Raw genomic sequence first — 27,445 nt, 5'->3', positions numbered from 1 at the left:
CTTGCTCAAAAAGCAAGGCAATTCCGAGTGACTCCACTCGGTTTTGCTAGCAAGACAAGTAAATCCGATTGACCTCTACTCGGTTTTGCCAGCAAATCAAGGCAAGACAAGACCGATTGACCTCCACTCGGTCTTGCCAGTAAATCAAGGCAAATCCGAGTGACCTCCACTCGGTCTTGCTCAAAAAGCAAGGCAATTCCGAGTGACTCCACTCGGTTTTGTTAGCAAGACAAGCAATTCCGCGTAACCTCTACTCGGTTTTGCTAGCAAGACAAGGCAATTCCGAGGGACTCTACTCGGTCTTGCTCCAGAATACAAGTGTTTCTTTTGATTTTTACAAATAATAATACCGATTCGGCTACTTATTACTTGAGTCTTACGTGCAAATTTGACAAGTACTTCGAATGAAGAAGACGTATTAAAGACACAAGTCAAAACGAGACAATATCATTACATTCTAAAAAAGGAGGCTCTATCGGCCCCCGGTCTACACTTGTTCAAACAAAAGTTAAAAGTTACATAAGACCTATCAAGCACTAAACTACTCTTCCGGAGTTCGGGCTGCATCGGCTTGAATGACAGATTCGGGATTTCCTTCGACCTCATTCTCAGGTTCCAGGTTTCCCTCATCCATGGTGTTTTCCTCGGAAGAGGTTTCGACATCTTCTGCCTGGGGGGCATCCTCTGGCTCTTCCCCATCGGGATTTGCCCCTTCAGGCATATCAGCAAAAGAAATCAATGACCCTTGGTAAAAATCTTGGGTCATATCAAACTCGAAGACCTCTTCAAATTGGCTGAAGTGCTTGGCTTGCCGAACAACGTGTTTAAACCCGGCTTCATGTTGAGCAACAATCTTCTCTTTCGCCTGCTCCTTTAGGCGGTTGTACTCGGCATGAGCCTCCTCCAGTCGGCGTCGCTCCTTATTAGTTGCTTTTTGAAGGTTCAGGCGAAGAGTATCATTGTCTCGCCGAACAGCATCCAATTCGACCGACAGCTCCCGATTTTTTGGCTGTCACTTCTTCATTCACCGCGATAGCTTTGGCGGCAGTCCTCTCGGCCTCCTCTAAACTTTGTTTCAGATGCACCACCTCGCCGATGGGTTCCATTGCTAGGTGATAGGCTAAGGCCAATGAGCGAGTTTGCACCTCGCAGTAGAGTCTCCACTTGGCTCTTGCATCCAGGCTAGCCAAGAACTCCTGCCCGAAAGGAGACACAATGTCAGGCCGAATCATCGTCTCGGCCGACACATCGTCACCAAGAAAGGCACGAGACATTAGCTGAGGTGGCACCACAATCACAGTCCGATTGGGTGATGCCTCGGGCACTGACTTGGCCTTCTTAGCGCGTTCTGGATTTTCCTCAGCGCCTTTCCTTTTAGGACGTTCTCGACTGGTCTCCTTTCCCTTTTTTCCCTTCATTTTTTTGCGTTCGGGAGAAGGAGGCGCTCGGTCATCATTATCTGGTCGGGGGGTGCGTGCAACTTCCAAAGTGCCTACACCCCCGGCTTGTCTCACTTGCTTCGCCCGAGCAGCAAGCAAGTTGCGAATATTCAGCTCATCGGCGCCGCTGGTAACCATGATTCCTGCAAAAAGGGTTAGGTAAACATCAATAGGAATTTAATTGACAGTCGAAATAGGACAGATAACATACCTATCAGGTCATTCCACCAACGTGAAGATTCAACCAAGTTAATTAAAGACCTAGTCGGTAAGCGCCAAGGAAGACGAAGTAATAACTTCAGGTCATTCCGCTCTTCGTCCGTCAGCATCTTCTTCGGCACCACGTCGTAAGGCCGAGGGGCACGAGTCCAGTACAGCGGGAATAGACTTTTATCATCCTCCCCAAAGAAGAAGAGCCGTCCATTCGGCCTGATAGTCACTCGGAAAAATCCCGCCTTAAAATTCTTATATGACGAGGTAAAACTGTCCAACAGTAGCCGATCACCCACTCGGCTCAAGGAGAGCCACTTCTCCAGTATAGTAGGTCGGGAAGAGTAAAAATATAGAAAAAGGAGTGGAGAAGGCTTGATGTGGATACACTTGCACAAGTGCTTAAAACCTTGCAATTGCGCCCAGCTATTCGGATGCAATTGAGTAGGAGCAACGTTCAACACCTTCAGCACCCCCATGGTAAACTCATCAAACGGCAGCTTTACCTTTAGGTCCCGAACGAGGCAGACGTACTTATAAAATGACTCCATCTTTGTGCCACTTTGATCTAAACAAACAATGTCTGGGTTCGAGAAGGCGTTATTTCGGCAAGACCGAACTCCAATCGGATACGGCTCCTCCTTAGCGTCAAAATTTAAGCATTTTGTATAGTCCAGCAGGTTTGTGATCATAGTTATGTCTCGGTAACGTGAGTAGTAGGAAGTTACCTCCCCATTGACCCACTCGTAACCGGGCACATCAGAGGGACCGTATCGTTGCCGATTCGAGACACGCTTCGTCTTTTCCTGAACCTCTTCACTCCCGCTAGTAGAGGTTTCCCCCGAAGAAGAAGCGCCCTCATTCGGTCCATCGGCATCAATCGGCAGCCGAATGGTACTTCGATGACTTGACTCGCTGGACGATGTCCCCTCGGATGACGATGACCAAGAGCTGTCGGCCGAAGACTCGTAGAAGTATCAACCATGATTATAAAAGCTTACCAATTTCTTTGCAGAATAATTCCTAGTCAGATCGGCTTCGGAGATCTTCGGCTACCCCAATTCGGTTGAGAGCAATACGTGCGAATGGCCCTACCACTCACCTATTTACAGGCTCATCAAATGGGCGGGAAAATGCAACTTTTGAATTTGTGTAACCGTTCAATTCACACGATCCAACGGTTACAAATGTGCAACCGTTCACCTTACCAGAGCCACTATCTCCATTTTACCCTTAAAGAAAGCTCCATCTTTCTTCAAGGCTGGGGGGCAGTGTACGGGTAGGGAGGTCGGCCACCACCCTGTCGGCCATTGAATGGCAGAACCAGGCAGCCGAATGCCAATCGGCCACCTGGATCGGCCTATCGTCACTTGTTACCTTTAATCAAGTAATTAGGGGTTAATTAGTTGATTAGGGTGTATTACATAATACGGTAAGTATGCTGCGAGGCCCATGGGGTCCGGGGCCCATAAATGACAGTATAAATAGCTCAGGACAAAAGGTAACGTCACTGTTCATTAATTACCCTAGAGATTCGAGCTTGTCCTGACTTGAGCGTTGGAGTGCCTTTTGCAGGTACCAACCCCCTCCTTAGCGTATCGGATTACTGGGTCAGGAGTCTCGTTCGGCCTTTGGACTACTAGAAGACTTAGTGTGCCCTTCAGACAGGTACATTATATAAACAATAAAATTTTATTTTTATTTTTTAAAACTTGTATATATAAATATGGTGGAGGGAAGTTTTGGAGGAAAATATTTACTGCTTTATATATACTAGTCAATGCACATAGATTTACTTTCATTTCATCACTATTCTTTTCATTTTGTTGATGATCTTAATATATTTCAGTTTTATCTAATTGTTTTTGTTAATTTTATTTTATTTATTGGAATTTACATAGCCATCAAATAATAAATTCATTCATTTTCTTTTATTTAAAAACCATTAAAATTAACGATAACAATCAAATTTTATACATAATTAAATGTCACACATACTTCTAACTCTTGCAACATAAATTTAATACTCTTTTAATATATAGAAAAACAAATCCTCATATGGAAGAAGAAAGAAAGAAATTTAGATCAATTGAAAATAAAAATACAAATCAAATAATTACTATTAATTTCACCTATAATACACTTTCTCATCTCATGTCACTTTTTGGTTCAAAAGTTCAACTCCTTCTTCTTCTTCTTTAATTTTTCTATATTTTTTTTAATATAATATGTGAAAAATTTGTTAGTCATTAGTATTAATTATATATAATTCATTTTTATAAATTGATTGATTTCTGAATTAGTTATAGTCTAAAATTGAAGATGATTTTTTCCTTTTTCTTTTGATCTTTTTAATATATATTTTGTAATGACCCGTCAGGTCTCACACTATCTATAGCGTCCAGATACAAGTATAAAATAAAATATCACTACTAAACAATTATATATAAAATGAGAATACACAACTAAAAGGTCCCATAATATATATAACGGAAAGTAGGGAATAATACTCTATACAACAACTAGGTAGTCAAAAGCTACCAATCAACTAAATACAACGTCAGCCCTCCTCCTGAGTCCCAACCAAAAAGAAGCTCACCCAGTCCAGCAGAGCATCTAATCCTGATTTGCTCACATACCAAGGTATGGTCATTGCAGTCCCAACCACAAGGGAAATGTTAGGGTAAGCTCACAACATTATTTTATTAAATATTAGAAATGGTAAAAAAAATGTACAAAATTATTGAAAAAATTAAAATTATAGAACATGATATTTTTGAAAGACGCATAACAACCAAAATTTAAATGTAGGTCATTAAAAATTGTCAATTTAAGCTTGTTGACTTAAATTTCCTTGATTGTAAGGATATTTTTTCATGGAGTGACCTACATTCCTACATAGAGAACATCTTTTTGGTTGTCTTGGTTCAACCTTATCCATTTCAGTGCGTATTTTGGATGACTTTGGACGATGTTTTTTATTTTTAATCTTTTCCGGATTTGGTATGATTTGTGGTTCTTCACATCTGGCCAATAAGATTTGTTGGGCAGTTCACCTAATAATTCGCTATACACATTTGAAACATACTCTAATATGTATATCTGATCTATGTAAGATTTGTAATTGTTGTGAATATGCTTACATGCAATAGCAACATGGGAGCATGACATGTGTAGCTTCTGGAATTTCCCACAATTACACCACTTGTCATGTAGTCTAACCATGAAATTTCCAGTCGGTCGCGTTTCCCTTGGGTTAATGGTCTCTTACAATAAAAAACATGTACTACGACGATCAAATTCGAGGACATGATGGCTAATCGATTCTGCATCTCTCGTGGCCTTATTGATTATTTCCGTATAAACTTGGACAACCCTAAGTTTAACATTGACTTCCTTTCCACTTTGGATAAATAAGGCATTACATCTCTTATAAGTCGACATGATAATTGTAGAAATTGGCAAATTTCTTATTTTTTCTAAGAATGGAATTTGTTGCCTCTGCTAAGTTGGTAGTCATGTGTTCCCATTGTCGGCCACCGTCCCATGCAAAAGTTCATTGTTCTTTTGGTATAGTGTTGAGCTATTCAATTACACCTTCGATTTCTAGTTCGCTCCTTAATGTGTTGTAGTAGTAATTGAATCTTAGCTTAGTCATCCCATAAGCTGTGAAAATAGATGAGCAAAAAATGAACAATTTAGTATTGTTGAAATATGGTCAAACAAATAAAAATAATTAATGATAAGTTTGAAATAAAAAAAATTACATACCCATGTTGATGATTAATTTTGTTCTTTTTGCATTCTTGAAATGTCTCATGAAATTTTGGGCAATATGGCAAATACAAAACACATGCACTGAATTCTCCGATGTCCAACCACTACCTTGTCTAGTGTAGGCATTTTTTATGGACTCATGCCTGTCAGAAATTAAGCAAAGGTCATCTTGAGGGCAAACATGTCTTTTGACGTAATGTAGAAAGAAAAACTATGCATTTACTGTTTCACCCTCAACAATTGCAAAGGTAATTGGAAAGATTTTGTTGTTATCGTCTTGAGCCACAACCACGAGGAGAGTTCCTTTGTATTTTTCATACAAGAATGTGCCATCAACTTGAACAATGGGTGATGAGTCATTATTTTCCCTTATTTATTTATTTATCTTTCTGTACTTATTTTAATTGTTGATTTGAACTTAACCGCTTATTAATTGTACAATTTTACTGTTTAGACATCATTGGGCCAGTAATTTGAATTTTAATTAATTCTGATTCACTTGGTCTAATTTTTGTTTATCAATTATTTTCAGGTTAATTGTGGAGCATTTTTGGGGTTGGATATTATTTTTGGACTTCAAGAGATAAATGCCACTCAGCACCACTTCACCACATCAACACCATATCAGCATTTTATTTTATTTTATTTTTCGTTTATTTCATTGTAAATTCGGGTCAAACTTGGATTGGGGCCCATTTTGACTTTTCTAGGGTTTTTAGGGCCTAGAGTAGGGACCATGCAACCACCATCTGATGTGACCACGTTTTGAGAGCTGCTTCCCTGTATTTTTACGTTTTGCTTCTTCATTTATGTTTTTCTTCCACTTCTTCCTGGTTGCATCTAAACTGCATATTTTACATTTGAATGAAGATAGACATTTCATTTTCTTCTCTTCTACCTTGTTGTATTTGCATTTTCATTTTAATGGAAGGCTAAAACCTTTGGGGTTGGCTCCTTGAGCAGATTGTAATCTCCATTTGAGGTCTTATTCGTATATGCATTTTTGTTACGCTTGCTTCTTCTTCATTGAACCTCTGCATTGAAACGCTTTCAGCACCTATTCATGCTTAATGAATCTGGGTTGCTGCATATATAAGGCCACATTTTGCTTAATCTTGTGGGGAGGTTTAATGTTGTATACGTTTGCTTAATTCGTGTAGGGAAATCTTGAGTTAATCTTCGCTTAGTTGGTTAACTCGGATGGAACAAGGATTAAGTTGTGAACAAAGAAATCCTTTGAGAACCAGGGATAAGAGAGTTACAATCTTAACAAGGAGCCAATCGGTTTTGCTTGCTGTGCTACTTTGCATTTTATTGTGTTTTAACGTTGATTCTGAACAAAACTCCCCCCTTCGTGTTTGAACCTTTGACAAAGACAAATGGTCCTTGGGAGATGACCTAGGAAAGCTTCCTAGTATTACATTTAACTATTTTTATTTGACTGGGTACGGCCTCGATCAATGGGCTTGTAGTATTTGAACCCATGGATACAAGGTTTAAATGTCCAACATACTCAATGAAATTGAACACAATCATGAACCATCTTACCTTGTTGGTTGTATAGTGGCCTTGTTTACTTTTCAACAACAAATCCATTAAGAAATATTGTCATGGCATTGAGAAACTTGAGTAAATCATGGTAAGATTATTCCTAAATGTCATATAAGTCTTCAATTGCCTTTTGCTTTGCCATACATGCTTTGCGGTATGAGATTGTGTACCTTTCAACACTTTTGATGTGTGATATTATTGTTGGAATTGAAATTGATAGACCATTCTCCACTAATGCAAGAATACTTTGGCTAATATATACATAGCCAAGGTTGACATGATCTTGTGTGATAATAAGGGATGAACAAGAATGTTCACCTGATAGCTTACAAACCTCCCATTTTTGGCTTTTGTTAATGAAAGCCGCTCTGCACCTCCAATCGCATCCAGCGTTAACACATCATGCAACAATTAATGTTGGTGAAAATTTCTCCACCCTGTAATACAAACCTGTCTTTATATGGTGCGCGTTTAAAACATGTTGGACTTCCTCCTTTATATCGAAATTCATGCATTAAAATAGGGTGTTAGAAGCATACTCGACGTCAACATGGTCAAGTGCATGGCTATACTCTTGGTCGGCGAAATCTGTTTGTAAATCAACATTATGCATGTGTCAATAAGTTGGTTTTGATAATAAAAAGGTTGGTTTTCATAGGTAGAAGGTTGGTTTTCATATGAAGAAGGTTGGTTTTCATAGGAAGGTGGAAGATTGTTATTTATTGGTGTGAGATCCGCATATAGTTGAGCAGAAGTAAGAATTTTATGACTACAAACCATTTGAATCATACCATGAATGTCTTCATCGCCGATAAGCTTGATAGCTCAGAAATTAAGCATTCCTCCACTTACCACTTATGGATATTAGAAGTAAAGTTGATCAACTGAATATGGTTATGGTAAGTTAAGTCTTCTTTGGATCTTGGCTTTTAACGCATCAAGTGTGATACGTGGATTAATTGAGAAAAATATTTGGTTAGAGGATACAAAAGTATCCCCTTCGTTTGTTTGAGTGATTTCACCATTGAAGAAGACCAACACACGGAAAGAAGAAGAAGACATTGTTGTAGACAAAGAGTTTATATATCTGGATTTGAAAACAAGAATACTTGGCTCAATTGCACTCTACATTTGAACCCAAGAATGATCTCATTTAAATAGAAGGTGGAGATAGGGTTCAATCAATGACACTCATCACTAAAGGTATTGGATTCCTGACGCGCATGCATTAATGACACTCATGACCAAAGTATTAGATTCCTAATGCGCGTAAATCAATGACACTCTACATCAATAACATTTTGAATCAATGACACTCTGCATCAATGACACTATGACTCAGTGACACTCATGACTAAAACATTAGATTCTTGACGCGCGTAAATCAATACACTCTAAATCAATGACTTTCTAAATCAATGACACTCTATATCAATGACACTCTACATCAATGACACTCATGACCAAAACATTAGATTCCTAACGCGTGTAAATATATTATTCTTTATATTTTATTTGTGAATTTTAAATTAAATTATCTCTATTTTGTAAATAATTTTTTTTAATAAAATAAATAAGTTTTAACATTATCTTTATTTTTAACATAAATTTAAAAATATTATACATAATTTTTAAATTTTATATAAAATATAATATTAATTATTTCAAAATAAAAATATATAATTTAATTATGAAAAATCATTTCTAAATTCTGAAAATTAAAATAAATTAAAACTTTTTAAAAATTTAAAAATCAGAAAATGCAAAAAAAAAAAATTGACCCATGAGAAATTGGTTACTAGGTAATCGATTTCTCAATGGGATTTTGAAATTTTTTTTCAAAGTTCATTGAGAAATTGGTTACTCAGTAATCGATTTCTCACGTTGGCTCGAAAGTGAGTTATTTAGATAAATAAAAACAAGTCTAGGTTATTTAAGTAAATAAAACATATATATTTAAAAAAAAGTCTAATTCATAAAGAGGCAATATTTTAGTATTTTGTTATACTATTTAATTAAACAAAGAAATGAATAACTAGACAACGGTCGGCATGACCCACTCATTTCAAATTCGGCAATTTGCAACCCACAAATTACCATTCCGTGACTGCATATAATAAGGTAATAACATTCTTCTCTCTTCAATTCTTCACATTTTCCTTTCACCCCATTTTGATCTTTCCCCAGTTTCTAATTCGTCTGACAAACCTCAATTTTTCCTTTTCTTCAATTTGTGTTTCATTTCACCTTTATTTATGCATAACATCACAAAAAGGGTTGTAAACTTAGGGTTTTGACTTAACCCCCAGGAACCAATTTTCCAATTTCAACATTTGTAGATTGATCTGCTTTATCTTTTGAATTTAAAGATAGAAATTTTCTTCTGTGTCAAAGGCCATGTTCTTTTGATCTGTTATTTCATCCATCTAGTTTGGGAGTATTTAGAACATGGGTATGAAGTTGCATAGAAGAATAATTTTTTGAAATCTACCGTTAGTTTTTTCTACACTACCTATATTAACAAGATGCATATACTTTTCAGTAGCTTATCTCATTAGAATTTTATAGTTAAGCGTGCTTAACTTGGAGTAATTTAGGGATGAGTGACCTTTTGGGAAGTTTTCCAAAAAGTGTGCAAGTAAGGACAAAAAATGCTGAAAAGTAAAGTGTCGTGAAATAGAGCCCTTGAGAGGTCAAATATGAGGGGTGTGGAATTAATAAATTTATTAAAATTAAAAAGAAACTTTTTGACGCATTTATTTGTCAAAATCACAAAAAGATTTTTAAACAATACCGACAGATATATTCGTTAAAAATTTCTGATGGATTATGTCTGTCAAAATTTTGTGTTTTTCTTGTAATGTCCATGGATGGTCCTCCATCACCTGGTGTCTACAACTACCCCTCTTTATTTGGCCTTTTGATAGCAAGACAATACGATTGCATTTTCCAAAGGCAAGTAAATACGTAGACGTTTTGTTTGGGTATTTAGCTTCCCATCTCCATGGGGATCATTGGGGAAAGAGTATTCTTTGCGACCTCTCCAAGCTAATACCGGTGTTGATACTCGACAAGATCTACTAATGTCTTACAGTTGAGTGAATGAGTTCATCTTTATCGAGCTTCTCCAAACTTGTTGAGAGGTGTTGGTGAGTTCATCTTTTTCGAGCATCTCCAAGCTCAGTGAGTATGTTGTGCTGACCTTTCCAGGTTTCTTGAGTGTTGTTGAATCAGCCTCTCCAAGCTGAATGAAGATTGGTGGTTTCATGTTGATCGAGAGTATTCTTGAGCTCAACCTCCCTCCCTAGGTTGGATGGGGATCGATGGTTCCATGTTGACTAATGGTATTTTTCTAAGTACAACCTCCTCAAGCTGGACGAGAATTAGCGGTTCCATGCCAACCAAAGGTATTTTCTAAGCACAACTTCCTTAGGTTGGACAGGTATTAGTAGTTCCTCACCAACCGAAGGTATTTTTTGAGCAAAGCCTCCTCAAGCTGGACTAAGACCAAGAAGACCAAGGGGTGACATATTGAAGGAGGCAAGAGGAATGGGTTAGTGATGAAAAACCATAAAGAGGAATAAGCCCACTTTTGGGCCTTAGCTAGGTTTTTATGACATTTGTCTTTGTTTTCCATTTTTACCCTTGTATTTTGGGGTATTTTAGTCATAGGATTTATTTTCTTTGTATTTCCTATTTTACCCTTGTATTATGGGGTGCTTTAGTTAATTAGGGTTTTAATTTTGGGCTAGGGTTTAACATTAGGAGGTGACACATTTTTTTGGTGACCTTGGACCTATTTTTGGTGTTAGAAAGGCTTAGGCCCAAGTGGAGGGCAAATGTTGCATGGTCTTAACATGCACCTAGATATAGCCAATCTAAACCCATAGATTCCATCCTTGGCCACCAAGTTGCATCTAGGGTTCATTTGCATTTCATTTGGAATGCATTTGCCTACTCCAAATGCAACCCTAGATGCCTCCCCTCCTATAAATACCCAACACCCCACCACTTGTAAATACTTTGGATATTAATGATATTGAGTGTGCATTTTGCCTCATTGTCATTCTCCTAAGTCTTAAAGGTACTCCACGGCCTCCTCCCCTTCTCCTCCTCCTAAAACCACCGTGAGTGAGTTGAGTTAGGCCTTCCTTGGTTGGCCTTCCCCACCTTAGTGAAGTGAGCTAGCCAAAAGGAGCATCACCCCACCAAACACCTCCCATACACCATTTGAGCGTGACCTTTTCCCTAATCTAAACACAACCCTTTTCCTTAGCACTAGGTTGCCTTTGGCTAACCTCCTCCCATCTCCACCATAAAAGCAAAACCCTAAATAGGTTTCATCCCACACTTGGATGAGACAACCTTGAGCAAACCATCTTCACCTTCACCTTTGTGCTTCCGCCACCATCTCCTCCATTTTTCATCATCTTTTGGAGTCTCCCTTGTTGAACCAAGATCAAGGGCGTGCATGGAACTAAGCCACCTTCCATCACAGCCTCCTCAGATTGGACAGGTATTAGCAATTCCTTGCCAACTAATTATGGGGAATTGAGTATTCTTCGTAGCCTTTCCAGGTTGGTGAGTATTGCCATGCCTTTTCAGGCCTTGAAAGGTTTCCTTAACCTGATTTCCTTTTAACTTAGGTAAGGATTGTCTTTTGAAGACATAGATAGCTTGTCAAAAGTGCCCCTATGTTGATGGGCGGGAGATCATCCTTTCGGTGGGGTGATCATAATTATGCTATGTTATTTCTCTACTAGGGAATTAGAGAGAATAATTGATGATGCCTTCGTAAGCTTTGTTGTTGGCTTATTGCTAGGCGGGAATGTTGATGTGAAGATGTGATACTTCTGATGTGAAGAGGGGATACTTCTGATGCCCCTGGTTTTGACTATTTCACCTTTATCTAGGCAGTTATCCAATGGGGATTGTATAGTGAAGTTAGCGGAAAATCACATAGAAGGGGGGTTGAATATGTGTGTGTGTGAACAAAGGTATTTAAAAAAAACATTTTCGCTATAGTAGCTTTCTTCGTCCAGTGCACTTTTGAATATTAGACGGTTATGAAGATTTGCTTAATAGAGTATTATTACGTCTGAAAAATGTATCCTCTGCTGTAGAAAAATATAGTAGTAATGATTAAGATTGCTTGTATTTTCCCTTTTTAAGATAGTTTCGTTTAAGTATAAGAAGTCGATGAAACTTCCAGTGTAACAAGTTTATCAAGCTGACTTATAGTCTTCGTTTAATAATAGTTTTATGAATAAATAAACTTGGAACGAAATTTTTCACAAAGGTTTAATCAGTAATGAATATTTGCGTCTAAGTAAATGAAGGGAACAATCAATTTATACTGGTTCGCTCATCTGAGCTACGTCTAGTCTCCTTCAATAGAAGGGTTCCACTATATATATATATGAAATTAAGCACAATGAGTATTGTCGTCCACTCCTGGACTTGAGTATTCTCGACCACTCCTGGCCTGAGTATTCTCGACCACTCCTGGCCCGAGTATTCTCGACCACTCCTGCCTCGCCAGCTTCACTCACCAGCGCTAGTATTCTTACACCACTTCTGGTCCAAGTATTCTCGACCACTTCTGGCCTGTCGGCTTCACTCACCAACCCTAGTATTCTTAAACCACTTTTGGTTCTCCAAGTATTCTCAACCATTCCTGGCCCGTCGACTTCTCTCACCAATGCTAGTATTTTCTTATCAGCCACTTCTAGCTAGCAGTGATTATTTTTTGACAAGCCCCTCCGGACTTTACAAGTATTCTTTCCCGAGCCTCTTTAGGCTTTACTACATTAGCTGAGTAGGTTGGGTTTGAGTGTTTACATAACTCTCACTGAGAGGATTGGGAATTTCTACACTCACTAAGGTTTGCTACCTTAGTCTTATAGAGACTCGTGTTTGAGTGTTTGGGTTACTCTCACGGAGAGCATACATAGGTGTACAACACTCATTAAGGTTTTGTTCATAACTAAAATTTTGAACACCTTAGTTTACAGAGATAAAACTACAATATTATATTGTACATATGACTATAAGTGCTCATCTCTGGTCTCTCTGTTTCATGGGCTTGCTATTATTTTTTTCTTAAGTAAATAGCCCTTGGGTAAATCCTGTGATTATTCTTTCATTGCTTCTCGCCAAGCCACTTCTTGTTTGATGATATTGCATATTTATAGGCTTATGAAATTTATCAACAACTAAGAGTTAATGCCAAGCTCGGTGAGTTAATGCCAAGCTCGGTGAAGGGTCGTGACTCTTCGCGTACGTTTTTTTATCGTGATGCCATGTGTCATAACCGTCACCTCATTCCCCGAAACGCGTGGGCGGCGTGTTAATGGGAGGTGACAGTTATGTAATGATGGGCGCACTTCGTCATAATAGGCCCCATTAATGTGTCATCATTTTTGTCCCCCCTCTCTCCACGTGTCACTGCTGTTTTTGATTTTGCAAACTCCCTTTTTTTCTCTCTCCTTCGCGCCCTCTCGGATTCACTTTACTCTTTTTCCTTTGGTGTGCTCTCGATGCTTCTTCACTCTTCTCTACTCACTCTCTGTCCCTATTTTTCTTGTTCCTGCCCTTCTCTATCTTCGCCATTTTCGATAACCGAGTCTCCGTCCTCCGTTATTATTCTGTCATTGTCAAGGGAGTACCAGGTACTTCGCCTTCTCTGTCTCATTCTCCTTTGCTCCTTCTCTCTACCGGGCCCCTTCTTATTTCTTCCTCGTCTATCCCCTTTCTCGAGTCTTTTGGTTTCTTGATGGCTGGGGAGAGTAGTGTCGCACCTTCTACGCCGGCCAAGGGTAAAGGCAAGGCGCGCGACAAGGCGGTGGCCGACGAGGCAGCCGCCACTGAAAAGAAGAAGGGTGGAAATAACCCTAAGGATTCTTTCCCTGTCATTACTGGCTATGAATGGGTCAGAGGGGACGTCGGAGAGTTCTAGAGCGTCCTTAAATTATTCATTGAGGTTAATGCGATGTGGAAATCGCTTAGGATCTGCCAAGGATCCATTTCCAAGCTCATGCAGCTCGAGCCTTGTCAGCCCGGTGAGCGTGTGTATATGAGGGGTACCTCGAATCCCCCCTTTTTCTACATGTACTAGTGTTTTTTTAGGGATTTAGGTGTATGCCTGCCCTTCACTCAGTTCGAGTGATTTTTTGAATTTTATCAACGCGGCTCCTTGCCAGCTGCATCCCAATAGTTGGGGTTTTTTGAGGGCTTTTCAAGTCCTGTGCTTTTCCCTGAGGATAGGGTTGTCATTGCCCGTGTTTCTCCATTTTTACCAACTGAAGTTGGGTGACCCTCCCCTGGGGTGGGTGTCGTTGAACGGGAGTAAGGCTGGGGGATTATTCTCGCTTTACTCCAAGTCGTATAAGGGCTTCAAACAGGAGTTCTTCCGAGTTTTGCCCAAAGGGGTTGACCCGTTAAAGGATGAAGTATTCCACTTCGACGGGTTGCCGATGTTCCCTCTTTACTGGCAGCAGAATCCGATCAAGTTCAACAGGTCAATCAGTCTTCAGTTGACGGCCTCGGATATTGCTGCCATTGCTAATTTAACCGTGCCCCTCGTCCCTTGGATTGCAAGTTCGTCCTGGCGCTTGCTAATTCGGCGTACAAGGAGAGAGGTTTAGAGAGTGAGTACCTCGGCACCCTTAGTTGTTGAGCTCTCAAACTTTTTCTTCTTTTTCTTATATGTTGGATTTTTTTGCTTGCAGGTATAATGGGGAGAAGCAAATGGCGCGAGCTGAAGGCCCGCTATAATGTGGCCGAGATCAAGGTTCCCGAGGTCGGCGAAATGGAGGTTGCTCCTCTTGAAACCCGAAGAAAAAGAAAGAGGGGAGAGAAGGAGGTCGGGGGGACCTCTGCCCCTCAAGATGCTGAAGAGGTGACTTCGAAGGCTGTTGATGCCGACGTAGTCGACCTAACTGGAAGTCCTCCTCCTGAGGGATCATCCCGAGCTACTGTGGAGGAGGTCGCTCGTGAGGCGCAGGTTTGTATTTTTTCTTCTTATGGTTTTTCTTCCACATTGTGTGATTTTCTTGTTTAATAACTTGGAGAATTTTCGTGCTTTTTGTAGGCAAGGCCTGTGCCAGTTGCCGTAGAGGTGCGGGTGGAGCCGAGCTCAGAGGCGCCAGGGTTGAATGCCTCAACCGCTGAGCAGGCAGCTCCCTCTTCAAATCCTGCCGAGGCCCGCAGAGAGGGGCCAAGCTCTAGGGCACCGACATCGACCCCTGTAGCAGCTGTACCGCCTCTACCTCTACTAGGGGCCCCAAAGGGGTAGTGCATCATACAACGCTTCGATGTTACTCGCCCCCTGGCGAGGTTGGATCATGTGAGCATGTCATCTGATGTGGACTCGATGTGGAGTTCAGGGATGACTGCTGAGGCCTTCTACCCGCGAGGTTCGCTCCACTCGGCCGACAAGGCAATTATTGAGAAGGTCGGGGCAGTGGAGGGCTTGGACTCTGCGAAGGTCTTCATGTAGAGATCGATTATCATCTTCGACCATTGGAGGTGCAAGTGGTCGAAGTTGCAGGGGGAGCTCGAGAGTGCCAAGAGCCGAGTTCATCCTTTAAAAGAGGAGAACAAGGCCTTGGAGGCCGAGTTGAAAGCCACAAGGAGGGATCTTGCAAGAACTCAGAAGTCTTTGGAGATTTCTCTGAAGGCTAATGAAGTTTATGCTGCCCAAGTGGGCGAGCTGTAGGAGGTCGCTAACTTTGCTCGAGGCCGAGCGCGCTCGCTGGAGGATGAGGTCTTGGCGCTGAAGGCCAAGCTGGCGGAGGCAGCTGAGAGGCGCCTCTGCGATAAGGTACTGCTGGCTGGCAAGGAGGAGGAGGTCGTAGCTCTGAGGGCGGACCTTGATAAGGTGGCCGCGGCTAAGGCGGGGCTGGAGAGGAGGCTCGTCGAGATCGAGCGAGCTATTTTGATGGAGCATAAAAAGGGCTTTGTCAAGGCAGCTCGTCAGGCAAGGTTGCTTGCACCTAAGGTCGACCTTTCTGCTATGCATGTGGAGAAAGAGGTGCGAGCTGGGCGGCTTGTGAAGGAAGACGACCTCCCTGATAGCTCGAGTGAGAATACCACTGCCTAGGCCGCTGTTTTTGTAATAACTTAGTTTATTTTTCTATTTTTCTCGCTTTCTGAACTTGGATTTTGTGTTGAAGAACTCGTTTATGTATATAATTTGCTTTTTTCATTTGCGATTTTTGTCTTGCTTTTCTGATGATCCTCGTTTTGGTAAGGTTCGCATTCGACCTTGGTTTTAGGTTAAAGTAGTTCGCTCCAAGGTTCGAATTCGACCTTGGCTTAGCATAATGTGATTCACATCAAGGTTCGAATTCGACCTTGGTCTGTCATAATGTAATTCGTACCAAGGTTCAAATTCGACCCTAGCTTGACGTAAATTAGTTTGTACCAAGGTTTGAGTTCGACCTTGGCTTATCGTAAAGTAATTCGCACCAAGGTTTGAATTCGACCTTGGCTTATCGTAAAGTAATTCGCGCCGAGGTTCGAATTCGACCTTGGCTTAACATAAAGTAATTCGCACCAAGGTTCGAATTCGACCTTGGCTTAACATAGAGTAATTTGCATCAATGTTCGAATTCGACCTTAGCTTAACATAGAGTAATTCGTACCAAGGTTCGAACTCAACCCTGGCTTAGCGTAAAGTAATTTGTACCAAGGTTTGAATTCGACCTTAGCTTAACATAGAGTAATTTGCACCGAAGTTCGAACTCGACCTTGGCTTAGCGTAAAGTAATTTACACCAAGGTTCGAATTCGACCTTAGCTTAATAGGGTATAATTTGTTCCAAAGCGGTGTAAAATTGAGAAGTGTTGGGTGGAATGAATCATTTTATTGATATTGTGGGTATGCCTCGTTAAAAACCCTCTTAGCCAAAACCCATTTTTCTATTTTTTGGGACAAAAGACTGAGTCGGGAAAAGAGTGCACAACCCATTTGTACATTTTCAGCTAAAGTAAAACTTGAGATGCATGGCATTCCAAGTTCGTGGGATGGCTTTGCCGCTGAGCTCCTCTAGTCGATACGCCCCATTTTCTAAATCTTCTGTGATTCGAAATGGGCCATCCCAGTTAGGCGTGAGCTTCCCTTATGACAAGTCTCTTCGTGCTTCTCCTAGTAGTCGCCATACCAGGTCGCCGACCCGGAAAGAGCGAGGTCGGACTCATGTGTTATATCTTCTGGAAGCTCAGAGTTTGCATGCTTCTTCATGGATCCGAGCTTCCTCTCTAAGCTCGTTAATCAGGTCGAGGTTGACCGCCACTTCTTGAGTGTTTTGCTCATTGTCGAAGGCACAACGTCGATGAGACGTCTCGCCGACCTCCACGGAGATCATGGCATCGGCTCTGAAGGTCATCTTGTAAGGCGTTTCCTGCGTTGTTGACTGGGGGGTACAGTGGTATGCCTAGAGGATGCTAGGGAGCTCGTCGACCCATTGTCCCTTGGCGCTTCCTAGCCGCTTCTTGAGTTCTCGGAGTATTACTTTGTTCGTGGCTTCGGCTTGGCCATTAGTTTGGGGAGGCTCCACCGAGGTTGGGAGATGTTTGATTCCGAGCTCTCGGAGAAAGTCTACGAAGCTCTATGAGATGAACTGTCTGCCGTTATTGGTGACGAGAGAATGCGGGATGCCAAACCTGCAGATGATGTTTTTCCAGATGAATTTCTAGACATTCTCAGCAGTGATCTTGGCAAGTGAACACGCCTCGATCCACTTGGTGAAGTAGTCGATTGCCACTAGGAGGAATTTAAGTTGACCCTTTGCAGGAGGAAATGGTCCGAGGATGTCCATTCCACACTAGGCGAAAGACCACGGTGACATCATCTGGTGGAGATGTTCAGGTGGTTGCCGATGTACGTTGCCGAACTGTTGACATTCCTTACACCTTTGTACGTAAGCTTGGCAATCTGACTTCAGTGTGGGCCAGTAGTACCCAGCCCGGAGTACCTTGGTCGCCATCGAGAGGGCCCCATAATGCATTCCACAGATCCCCCGGTGGATCTCCTCGATGACATAGGTGGTCTGGAACTCTGCTAAGCATTTCAACAGAGGAGTGGAGATGCCACATTTGAACAGTTTGTTGCCAATGATGATGAATTTGGCTGACCTCACCCTCATCTTCCGAGCTTCGTCTTTATCTTTGAGTAGAGTTCCTTCCTTTAAGTAGTTCCAAATACCTGTCATCCATCCTCGTTCTACGCTGTCACTGGCATTGACAACCTTGTCATCTAGGCTGGGCAAGTTCAAAGTCTCCTGTATGATGGTCCAATATTTCCCGGGGCATTTTGTATTGGCGAGCTTGGACAAGAGATCGGCTCTGGCATTCCACTCCCGGGGCACATGGTATATTGTAAACTCGTCGAAGGATGAGATCTTCTATGATGCTGCATGGAAGTACCTCTGCAGAAGGGTGTCCTTGGTCTGGTATGCCCCGCTGAGTTGCTCCACCATGAGCTTTGAGTCGCTGTTGCAACTCACTCTCTACGCTCCGAGGTCGCGAGCCAACCTTAGCCCTACCAGAAACGCTTCATACTCCGCTTGGTTATTGGTCACCTTGAAGCCAAATTTGAGAGATTGCTCTATGGTGACCTTATTCGGTCCCTCCAAAATGATACCTGCACCACCACCTTTAGAATTAGAGGATCCATCGACGTGTAAAGTCCATACCTGTTGTTTTTCAGCCGAGGTTGGGGTGAGCTCAGCCACAAAATCTGCCAGGTATTGAGCTTTCAAGGGGCCATGACTTTCATATTTGATGCCGAACTCGGACAGCTCTACTGACCATGCTATCATTCGTCTGGCGAGCTCCGACTTTCTCAAGATCTGCTTGATCAGGTAGTTTGTTTTGACGAGCACCTGGTGAGTTTGAAAGTAAGGCTGGAGGTGCCGAGCTGCGGTGACGAGTGCTAGTGCGAGCTTCTCGATCATTTGATATCGTTTCTCCATGTCTTGAAGGACTCGGCTGATGAAGTAAATCGGTATTTGCACTTTGTGGTGTTCTTGTACGATAACCATGCTGATGGCGCTCTCTGCCACAGCTAGATAGAGGAGGAGGTCAGAGTGATGATCCGGCCTCTAAAGGACTGGCGGAGTGGTGAGGAATATTTTGAAGCTCTTGAAAGCCTCTTCACACTGGTCAGTCCATTCGAAATTCTTCGGCTTCTGTAGTAGGGTGAAGATGAGCCCTGCTCTCTTTGCCAACCTGGGGATGAAGCGGGAAAGGGAGACTAACCGTCCTGCTAAGCGTTGGACGTCCTTGACAGTCTAGGGACTCTGCATCTGGATAATAGCTTTGCACTTCTCTGGGTTGGCTTCAATGCCCCTGCTGGTGATCATAAAACCCATAAATCAACCTCCCTGAATGCCAAAAACACACTTCTCTGGGTTGAGGCGCATGTTGTGTTTTTTGATCTGGCTGAACACCTCGGCCAAGTCAGCGACATGAGCCTCAGCTGACAATGTCTTGACAACCATGTCATCCACGTACACCTCCATGTTCCTTCCAATTTGCTGCTGGAATACCTTGTCCATCAGACGCTGGTAAGTGGCTCCGGCATTTTTGAGGCCGAAAGGCATCATGCAATATCAAAATTTTGCATGGTCGGTGATGAAGGCTGTATGCTCCTCATCTAGTGGGTACATCATGATTTGATTGTATCCCGAGTATGCGTCAAGGAAGCTGAGGAGAGCATGGCTGGAAGCGCCGTCAACCAACCTGTCGATACTCGGTAGGGGGTACGAGTCTTTGGGGCATGCTTTGTTGAGGTCGGTATAGTCGACACACATGCGCCACTTCCCCGAGTTCTTTTTTACCAGTACCACGTTTGCCAGCCACATGGTGTATCTGACTTCACGGATGAAACCCGCGTTTAGCAGCTTTTGTGTTTCAGTGATGATGGCATCGCGTTGTTCTCTGTCGAATTTCCTTTTTCTTTGGGAGACCGGCTTAGCTTCCTTGTGGATGGCTAACCTGTGAAAGATGAGATTAGGATCAATACCTGGCATGTATGCGCTTGACCATGCGAAGAGGTCGATGTTTTTAGAGATCTCCTCAACGAGCCGTTGTCGTAACTCTGGGTTTAGTTGCCGACTTATCTTTGTACATTGTCTAGGGAGTTTACTGACTTGAAGGTCATCAAGCTCGTCGATGGGGCTTGGTCGTTCGTCTTGGGATTCTGACCTTGGGTCCAGGTCCGTGATGTCGACCTGGGCTATGTGAGGTACTATAGGAGGGTCACCTTTGTGGCGCTCCTCGGATGGCGAGACCTTCAAGCTTTCAGCATAACATTGCCGAGCTGTCTTCTGATTTGCTCTGACGAAGATGATCTTGCCATTGCTCCCTGGGAACTTCATTGTCAGGTGTGGAGTGGACACCACGGCTCCGAGCTGGTTCAGTGTAGGTCTGCCGATGATGATGTTGTAGGATGTGTTGGCCTCCACGAGGAGGTATCTGACCATGATCCTCCTTGAGTCAGGAGGGGTCCCGAAGGTTGTCAACAGATCCACGTACCCTCGAGTGTGAACTTGTTCACCTACAAAACCGACTAGGGGTTCTATGTGAGATTGGATAAGGGAGTGGGGGATGTCTAACCTTAGGAACGTCGACCAATATAGGATGTCAGCCGAGCTTCCTTGGTCGATCAGCATCTTGTGGACTTCCCAGTTGGCAACTTCTACAGCGATGACCGTGGGATCATCCTGGTTTGGACAGATGCCAGTGTAGTCATTGTTGGTGAAGGTGATTGGTGATGTGTTGTGGTGCGGGGCCGAGGTGGCAGAATGGACGTTGTTGATGCTGCGCAAATGTCGTTTACGCGCCGAGCTACTAGAGCCTCCCCCTACAAAGCCACCTGCAATTGTATTGATAACTCCTCGCAAGGGAGCTAACCTTGTATCTTGACTTACCTCGGCCTGCACCGCACCGCGAGTGTTTTGCTGAAAACCGGAGGGTTGGTCTGTGCGAGTCCTGGAACCTCGGCCTCGTCCTCATCCTCGTTCGTGGTAGCCTCCTCTGTGACCTTGCTGCCGTTGGACGTATTGTCCGAGGTGCCCCCCCTAGACGAGTTCCTCTATACGATTTCTGAGTGTGCAGCACTCCTCGATCCTGTGGCCATAGTTTCTATGGTACCGTCAATGCTTGGATTTGTCCGCACTGTTGGGACTGTGTCTAGGTGGTGGCAGAGTGAGTAGATTGTTGTTGCTGGCCTCTTCCAGGATGTGTACTCGAGGCGCATTCAGGGGGGTGTAGAAGTCATACCTCCCTCCTTTGTTTGCCCTAGATGCCTTCTTGAACTGGCTATTGTTGGTGACTTTCATCTTATCTTTGTGGCTGTGGTCCGGCTTCGCCTGTGATTTTCCACGAACTTGGTCGCGAAAGGCAGTGTGCTCTTCCATCTGAATATAGCCTGTAGCTCAAGCATAGAGTTCATCCATGTCTTGGGGAGGTCGTCGACACAGGCTATCAACGAAAGGTCCTGGCTTAAGCTCCATGAGCATGGCGTGAAGGGCGACCTCGAGATTTAGGTTGCAGATCTTGACCGAGGTGCTAGCAAAGCGCTCCATGAACGCCCTCAACGGTTTTTCGTCGCCCTGTTTGAGGCTGGCCAAGGCGGCTGACGTGATGTGGTGAAGCCGACTCGTTGCATATTGTGCCGTGAATCGCCTCACCAGAGTGTTGAAGTTGTCAATTGACCCCGCCGACAATTGAGTATACCAGGCGAGTATTGCTCCCTTGAGCGAGGTCAGAAAAACCCTACACAGAATAGCATCCTCATTAGTGTATAGGTTTACCTTTGTGATGTACAGATCGACATGCTCATCTAGGTCGGCAGTGCCATCGTAACAGTCGATGTTGAGAGGCTTCCATCTAAAAGGCAAGGGCGTCTCCATGATGCCGTCAACGAAAGGGTGGCGGTGGATGCTCGTCCTATGCCCTGGGACTTGGGCGGGCGCAATGCTGACTTCATGGTCTGACCTGTTCGTCGGCACGTGTGACCGATGTATAGTAGACCTATGGGTCGGTGCCCTGGGTGCAGTTGGTGGCTGGGAAATCGAGTGCCCCTCTTCCTCGTTTTGATTACTCGGTTGAGGGGGTTGATCAGAAGGGCGCCGAGGAAGCTGGGCGCGAATGCGCTCGTTCTTGGCACGCAACGCCGCTAGGTCAGTTTCATGCCTAGCACGGATGTTCTCCAGGTCGACGGTGTGTTGTTGCCGTATTTGCTCGACCTGTTCGACCAGTCTCCTTGATGTTGCTTCACCTTCCATTCTTGTTGCGCGATCTAGGTCGTCTACTGCTCGTCTACTATGGCTTCGGGTGAAAACCATAAGCGTGGCCGATAAGAGATGTCTTGATCGGCCCCACGATGGGAGCCAAATGTTCTTACCGGAGATCAGTCGTAGGGACGATCTGCTGGGCAAGATTGGTGAGCCTCATTCGCTGGGTATGCTTGCTGTTCCAAAGTGGGGTGGTACCTGCAAAAGAGACTCTGATGCTAAAGTTAGTGTTTGTGGATGTATGGGTCTCGCATAAGTAATGCACGTACCTTAGTGTGAATTAGGGTTTATCTGGGCCTTGGGCCTGAGGTCGGTTGTGACTGGTTCAGATAGTGGGCTTTGTCTTGGCTGATATTGTATAGCGCGCGTCCGATGCCGATCTACGCTGTGATGCCGAGCTTCGAGCTTGGCTTAGCGGTACGAATAGTACAATGGTGTTCTATTTTGTATACAGAAACTTAGTTATTTTTATTCTTACCTATACCTGTATGTATGAGTTATCCAGCTTAATATTTCTCTTAATTTGCTAGTAGTAGTGCGATTCCACAAAGTGTAGAGACTATGGCGGGTCGTTACATATGACATACCAACTTTGAAATTCCATATTTGACTAATATTGACCTTGTCTCACAATGAAAATAAAAAATAAAAGTGCAAACACATATATTCCTAATTTATTTGGTACAAACACATTCTCTTGTAAAATAACAATAATAAAATTTAAACATAAAATTTCTTATCAATTAGTTGATCTTTAACAGATTCCACATATTCCTTAGTTCTTACTACGTATAATTCATGCTCAAGTTTGTATCCCATGATGTCTCCTAGTCCAACCCATGACTTTTCCTATAGTCCAAAATAAACTCATAGATGTCCTTTTCACTAGCAAGGGATGTGGACACACTTTCCCTCTGCAAACATCTCTTGGCCCATGCTATGAGTTTGGGACAGTCCAATTTGAATCTACCCACTATCTCATAAGCATAAAAGCATTGATGGAAAGGGATTAAAGCAACATCAAGAAACCCAAATGAGTCACCCCCAAAATATGGCTTGTCTCCAAGAACCTCTTCTAGTTGCTTCAACCTTTCCTTCAATTCCTTCCGGGCCTTCTCCTGTTGATCTACCTTTGAGGCCCATAACTCACTCCCAGCTTCTTGCACCTGCGTCATAAATACTTTCCATAGACATTAGTTAATGTAAATAACTCATTTAAGACAATTTCATCATTAGACAAATACTTGTTTTGGGGAAACAATTCAAGAGGTTTTGAAAAAAGGGAAAAGTTAAATTTAGTAGTACAGATTAACTTTTTTTTAAAAAAAACTACCTTTTTATCAATAAAATCAGCCCAGAACCTAGCTTGAGCTCTATGATAAGGATGAGAGGGCAATAATGGAGCTTTGTCCTTCCAAAACTCATCAATATACTCAACAATATTGAGAGACTCACAAATGGGTTTTCCATTGTGAATTAGAACTGGAGTTTGCTTGTGAATGGGGTTGTTCTTAAGAAACAAAGGACTCTTGTTCCCTATGCTTTCTTCCTTATACACATACTTAACACCTTTTTCTGCCAATGCAATCCTAACTCTCATACCAAACATACTAGCATGTATATCCAACAAAACCACCTCTTCTGCCATTCTCAACTAATCACGTGAAAGAAAAAAAAAACTACTAATTGAAGCAAGGCTATGGAATAGTTAGATAGGGTTACGAAGATATTACCTCGGATATGTAAATTTATATGCAAGAACCTTAAGGGTGTCATTGATTTGGTCATTTAAGTTGTGGTCACTGCTTACGTCACCCCAAAATTGTTTATATATATACCAACTTTGCATGAAGGTAAAGAAGTAATAAATTTATATGTAATGCATATAGTAGTCAATTCAGCTTCATTGCTTTGAAAATGATTCATGACTTTAAATTGATGTCATTTCTTACGTCATATTCAAAGGTTTAATTACTTAGAACATCTTTCTATAGTATGCAATTTATAGTAGTTAACAGAAGAAGTAATTATTTTGGACATCTTTAAATAAGCTTGTCTTTAAATATTTCAAAAATAAAAATAAAGTACATAAAATGATTTTTTTAACTAAAATTAACTTAGAAATAAATTAGAACAAATTTTATAGAAGACATGAGAAAATTTTTATAAATTAATTTTCATTTAAATCGATTTTAACTTTTAAAGAAATCTATTTCACTTTTTTTCTTATTTTCTTTTTCTGTGAGTATTTATTTATTTATTTTTTTGAAAAATAAATTATTCAAAGCCCGCAGTGTAGTAATTGATAAGTAAGTTCTCGTCTTATATGGATAAATCTGCACATAACTTGTTTTACTGTGACATTGGGAAAATTATGATAGAATTATATACGTAGATCAATACTAAAATTTAAAATATTAAATTAAAGTTTATTGATTATCATAAATCACTTATTTTTTTTATATTTTTTTTGGTAAATTTGTTATCACAATAATAGTTATATATTTAGCTATGTACGTTAAGAATAACTCTTTCATCAAAATTCTTTTATGACATTACTACTTTTTAGATGGAGCAAAATATTAATGATAGTCATAGAACTTATAAGAGTCTAATGAAAGAAGTCTAATGGAATTCTTTCCTTTCAATTTTTGAAACTCCAACTTAATATCCATTTATCACAGATATTAAATAAATTAGACTCGTATAAAAAACTTAATACACTTACATATTAGACTTGACCCAATAATTATAAATACTTACATGTTGATTCTCAAATCCAAAATCTGACATTGAATGCACAAGATATCTCAATACCAAAACCTATAAATAGCTATATATCAATATGCTCCATTGGAAAGTCTTAGAAAAGTTTTTAAATCAAGAAGATTTAGAAGAAAAAAAATTTAGTATCCAATTTGTCCCATTCATGGATAATCCATCTTTTCTAACAGTTGTGTTGAATAGTTGTAAATTTCATAGATGAAATTGATATACTGAGTTGTGGTATGTTGTATTGTAAGTTGATGATTTGATGTTGATAGTGTAGTATATTTAACTTTTGCACTTGTTATGATATTTTTTGTAATCTTACCCTTGTATGTTCTTTTGTGGTTGGATTTTGATGATCATACTTGATATAGGAGTAGAGTAATGATAGGTTGGAGGAAGAGTATATGTTGAAAGCCATGTTGGAGGATGACGAAGTTGTTATAGCTACTTGGGTGTAGCTAGTCTCTTATATTATTACTTGATTGACAACTGGTTTATTGTAATTATATAACTGTATAATTATAGTTGTAATCCCTGTGAGGGATTTACCTATTACTCCCTCCGTTTTTTTTTCATAGTCGTTTTGTCAGAGTTTGTTGTTTTTTTTTCATTGTCATATTACTAAAATCAATGAGTTATTAATTTTTTTCTTCCATTTTTACCCTTGATAATTAATACATGTTTCTTGAACAATGTGTGTATTTATTTTTAATGTCTACCTAATTTTTCTCTAACTCCTCATATAAAGTTAATGTGCATTTATAAGAGCAATATGTTCCCAACAAAATACTATAAAAAAACAAAAAAAAGGGACAACTATTTAATGAAGTAGTTCAACAGTCTAAAAAATGCAAAAAAAAAGAGTAAAATAGGAAAGTAAATAATAAATATTTTTGAAAACTAAAATATCAATGATTTCCTTAATTCCTGTGCAAAACCTTAAACGACTATGAAAAAAAAATGGAGGGATTATTTTAGATGTTGATGAAATTTTATGCATATAGATATTATTCCACATATATTTAGGCATCGTTTGCATGTTAGTCTTAGGTAGCCAAATTTATGTTTTACTACTACATTTGTTGAATTGTAAAGTGTAACAATATTAAGTCAAAAGATGATTTTATATCCCTCATATTTTATAAGTTTTAAAGATAACAAACACTATATTTTTTTAGTAAGAAAACATGTTCTAAAAGTCATTGTTTTAGACTAGGTAAGACAAAATAAAATTTGTAAGACGAAACTAATCAGACAAGACATACAAACTATAACTAACAATATTATTTATTATGATTAATAAGTTTAAATGTTCAAATGAATGTTTTATACCTTAACATATTGAAAATTGTATTGTCACGTTCTGTTAAAAGTGTATAAAAGTATGAAAACAAGATAAAGATATCAAATTTCACAGAAAAGGAACTGAAAAGGACTGCATTCTCGCGTGCATGATGACTTTGCTTTCTACTATTCTCGCTTTGCTACTCTACGTTGATAAGTAATTTGATCTATCAAAGATAAAGAATACATTATTTTTAGCAAATAATCACAATTATTTCCTATGTAAATTTTATAATTAGTTTTACTTTAAAAATACAATAATTTAAAATTAATGTAATTAATGAATTTTTGAGAAAAATAGTTGTGAAAGAAGTTATTTCTTTTATATATACTAATTTTATATGTATTTTTTCATTTAAATTTATTTTAAAACCAAAATAATTAATAATTAATGTAATTAATGTTTTAAGATATTGTTACAATTTACAATATTAATTCATTATTATTTTTATTTTATAAGAATATTATTTTAGATGAAAATTTTTTAGGTTAGAAATTTTTGAATATTTTACTTTAAAAATATTTACATAAAAATATTAACATTTTTTTTAATGTAAAATTATGTTTAATTACATTTCTTATATTAACATAATAATTAATAATAATTTATATAATTACTATTTATGATATTTTAGAGAGAAAAAAGTTGTTGTAAGAGTTGTTCACTTCGCTAATGAGCTATTTTCCCCTCCTAACATTCATTACTTTTTTAGCATATAATCATATTTATTTTTATGTAAGTTTTATAATTATTTTTACTTTAAAATTGAAATCATTTAAAATTAATTTGATTAATATTTTATGATATCGTTATAGTTTCTTACATTAATAGATTATTCTATTATATAATTATATAAAAATATAGAAATTTAATTTAATTTTATAAAACTTGTATATAAAAATATGGTGGAGTGAAGTTATGGAAGAAAATATTTATTGTATAACTTATTTCCTTTATTTTATTACTAATTACTAATATATAAAGTGAATATCTCTTTTAATAACTACCTTCATTTCTATATTGATAGATTATTATACTTTTTTATTA

The 27,445-nt window shown here is 40.2% G+C and overlaps 4 protein-coding genes across 4 annotated transcripts; all 4 read right to left on the bottom strand.

Moving 5' to 3' along the window:
• Positions 1-17,805: 17,805 nt before the first annotated feature.
• Positions 17,806-19,023, bottom strand: LOC145950419 (uncharacterized). The gene is made up of 2 exons (XM_083061505.1): positions 18,515-19,023; positions 17,806-18,241 (listed from the first exon to the last, which is right to left on the bottom strand). Exons 1-2 carry the CDS (start codon positions 19,021-19,023, stop codon positions 17,806-17,808), a joined length of 945 nt encoding a protein of 314 aa, XP_082917631.1.
• Positions 19,024-19,356: 333 nt separating this feature from the next.
• Positions 19,357-20,998, bottom strand: LOC145950418 (uncharacterized). The gene is made up of 3 exons (XM_083061504.1): positions 20,914-20,998; positions 19,822-20,858; positions 19,357-19,530 (listed from the first exon to the last, which is right to left on the bottom strand). The coding sequence occupies exons 1-3, from the start codon at positions 20,996-20,998 to the stop codon at positions 19,357-19,359; spliced, it is 1,296 nt and encodes a 431-aa protein (XP_082917630.1).
• A 422-nt stretch (positions 20,999-21,420) lies between these two features.
• Positions 21,421-21,897, bottom strand: LOC145950417 (uncharacterized). The gene is made up of 2 exons (XM_083061503.1): positions 21,812-21,897; positions 21,421-21,760 (listed from the first exon to the last, which is right to left on the bottom strand). The coding sequence occupies exons 1-2, from the start codon at positions 21,895-21,897 to the stop codon at positions 21,421-21,423; spliced, it is 426 nt and encodes a 141-aa protein (XP_082917629.1).
• A 1,196-nt stretch (positions 21,898-23,093) lies between these two features.
• Positions 23,094-23,985, bottom strand: LOC145950874 (putative glutathione S-transferase parC). Its single transcript, XM_083062720.1, has 2 exons — positions 23,615-23,985; positions 23,094-23,447 (listed from the first exon to the last, which is right to left on the bottom strand). Exons 1-2 carry the CDS (start codon positions 23,927-23,929, stop codon positions 23,109-23,111), a joined length of 654 nt encoding a protein of 217 aa, XP_082918846.1. The 5' UTR covers positions 23,930-23,985; the 3' UTR covers positions 23,094-23,108.
• Between the last annotated feature and the right edge of the window lie 3,460 nt (positions 23,986-27,445).

The sequence above is a fragment of the Cajanus cajan genome, chromosome 8 (genome assembly GCF_000230855.2).
Source record: "Cajanus cajan strain Asha chromosome 8, NIPB_CcT2T_4, whole genome shotgun sequence".
NCBI classification, from domain to species: domain Eukaryota; kingdom Viridiplantae; phylum Streptophyta; class Magnoliopsida; order Fabales; family Fabaceae; genus Cajanus; species Cajanus cajan.
Note: the sequence above shows the minus strand (reverse complement) of the source record. Positions and strands in the feature narration are given on the sequence as shown.

Excerpts from the sequence above, each read along its gene's own strand:
- LOC145950419 (XM_083061505.1), bottom strand. The coding sequence starts at position 19,023 with ATGGTTATCGTACAAGAACACCACAAAGTGCAAATACCGATTTACTTC. Across the intron at positions 18,242-18,514 it reads GCGTTTCTGGTAGGGCTAAG|CCTAGATGACAAGGTTGTCA; the intron begins GTTGGCTCGCGA and ends GAACTTGCCCAG.
- LOC145950418 (XM_083061504.1), bottom strand. The coding sequence starts at position 20,998 with ATGAGGACGAGGCCGAGGTTCCAGGACTCGCACAGACCAACCCTCCGG. Across the intron at positions 20,859-20,913 it reads GCGGTGCGGTGCAGGCCGAG|GTGGCTTTGTAGGGGGAGGC; the intron begins GTAAGTCAAGAT and ends ATACAATTGCAG. Across the intron at positions 19,531-19,821 it reads GGCTGGCAAACGTGGTACTG|GTATTCCAGCAGCAAATTGG; the intron begins GTAAAAAAGAAC and ends CTGATGGACAAG.
- LOC145950417 (XM_083061503.1), bottom strand. The coding sequence starts at position 21,897 with ATGGAGACGCCCTTGCCTTTTAGATGGAAGCCTCTCAACATCGACTGT. Across the intron at positions 21,761-21,811 it reads CTAGATGAGCATGTCGATCT|GGTTTTTCTGACCTCGCTCA; the intron begins GTACATCACAAA and ends TATTCTGTGTAG.
- LOC145950874 (XM_083062720.1), bottom strand. The coding sequence starts at position 23,929 with ATGGCAGAAGAGGTGGTTTTGTTGGATATACATGCTAGTATGTTTGGT. Across the intron at positions 23,448-23,614 it reads CTGATTTTATTGATAAAAAG|GTGCAAGAAGCTGGGAGTGA; the intron begins GTAGTTTTTTTT and ends TTTATGACGCAG.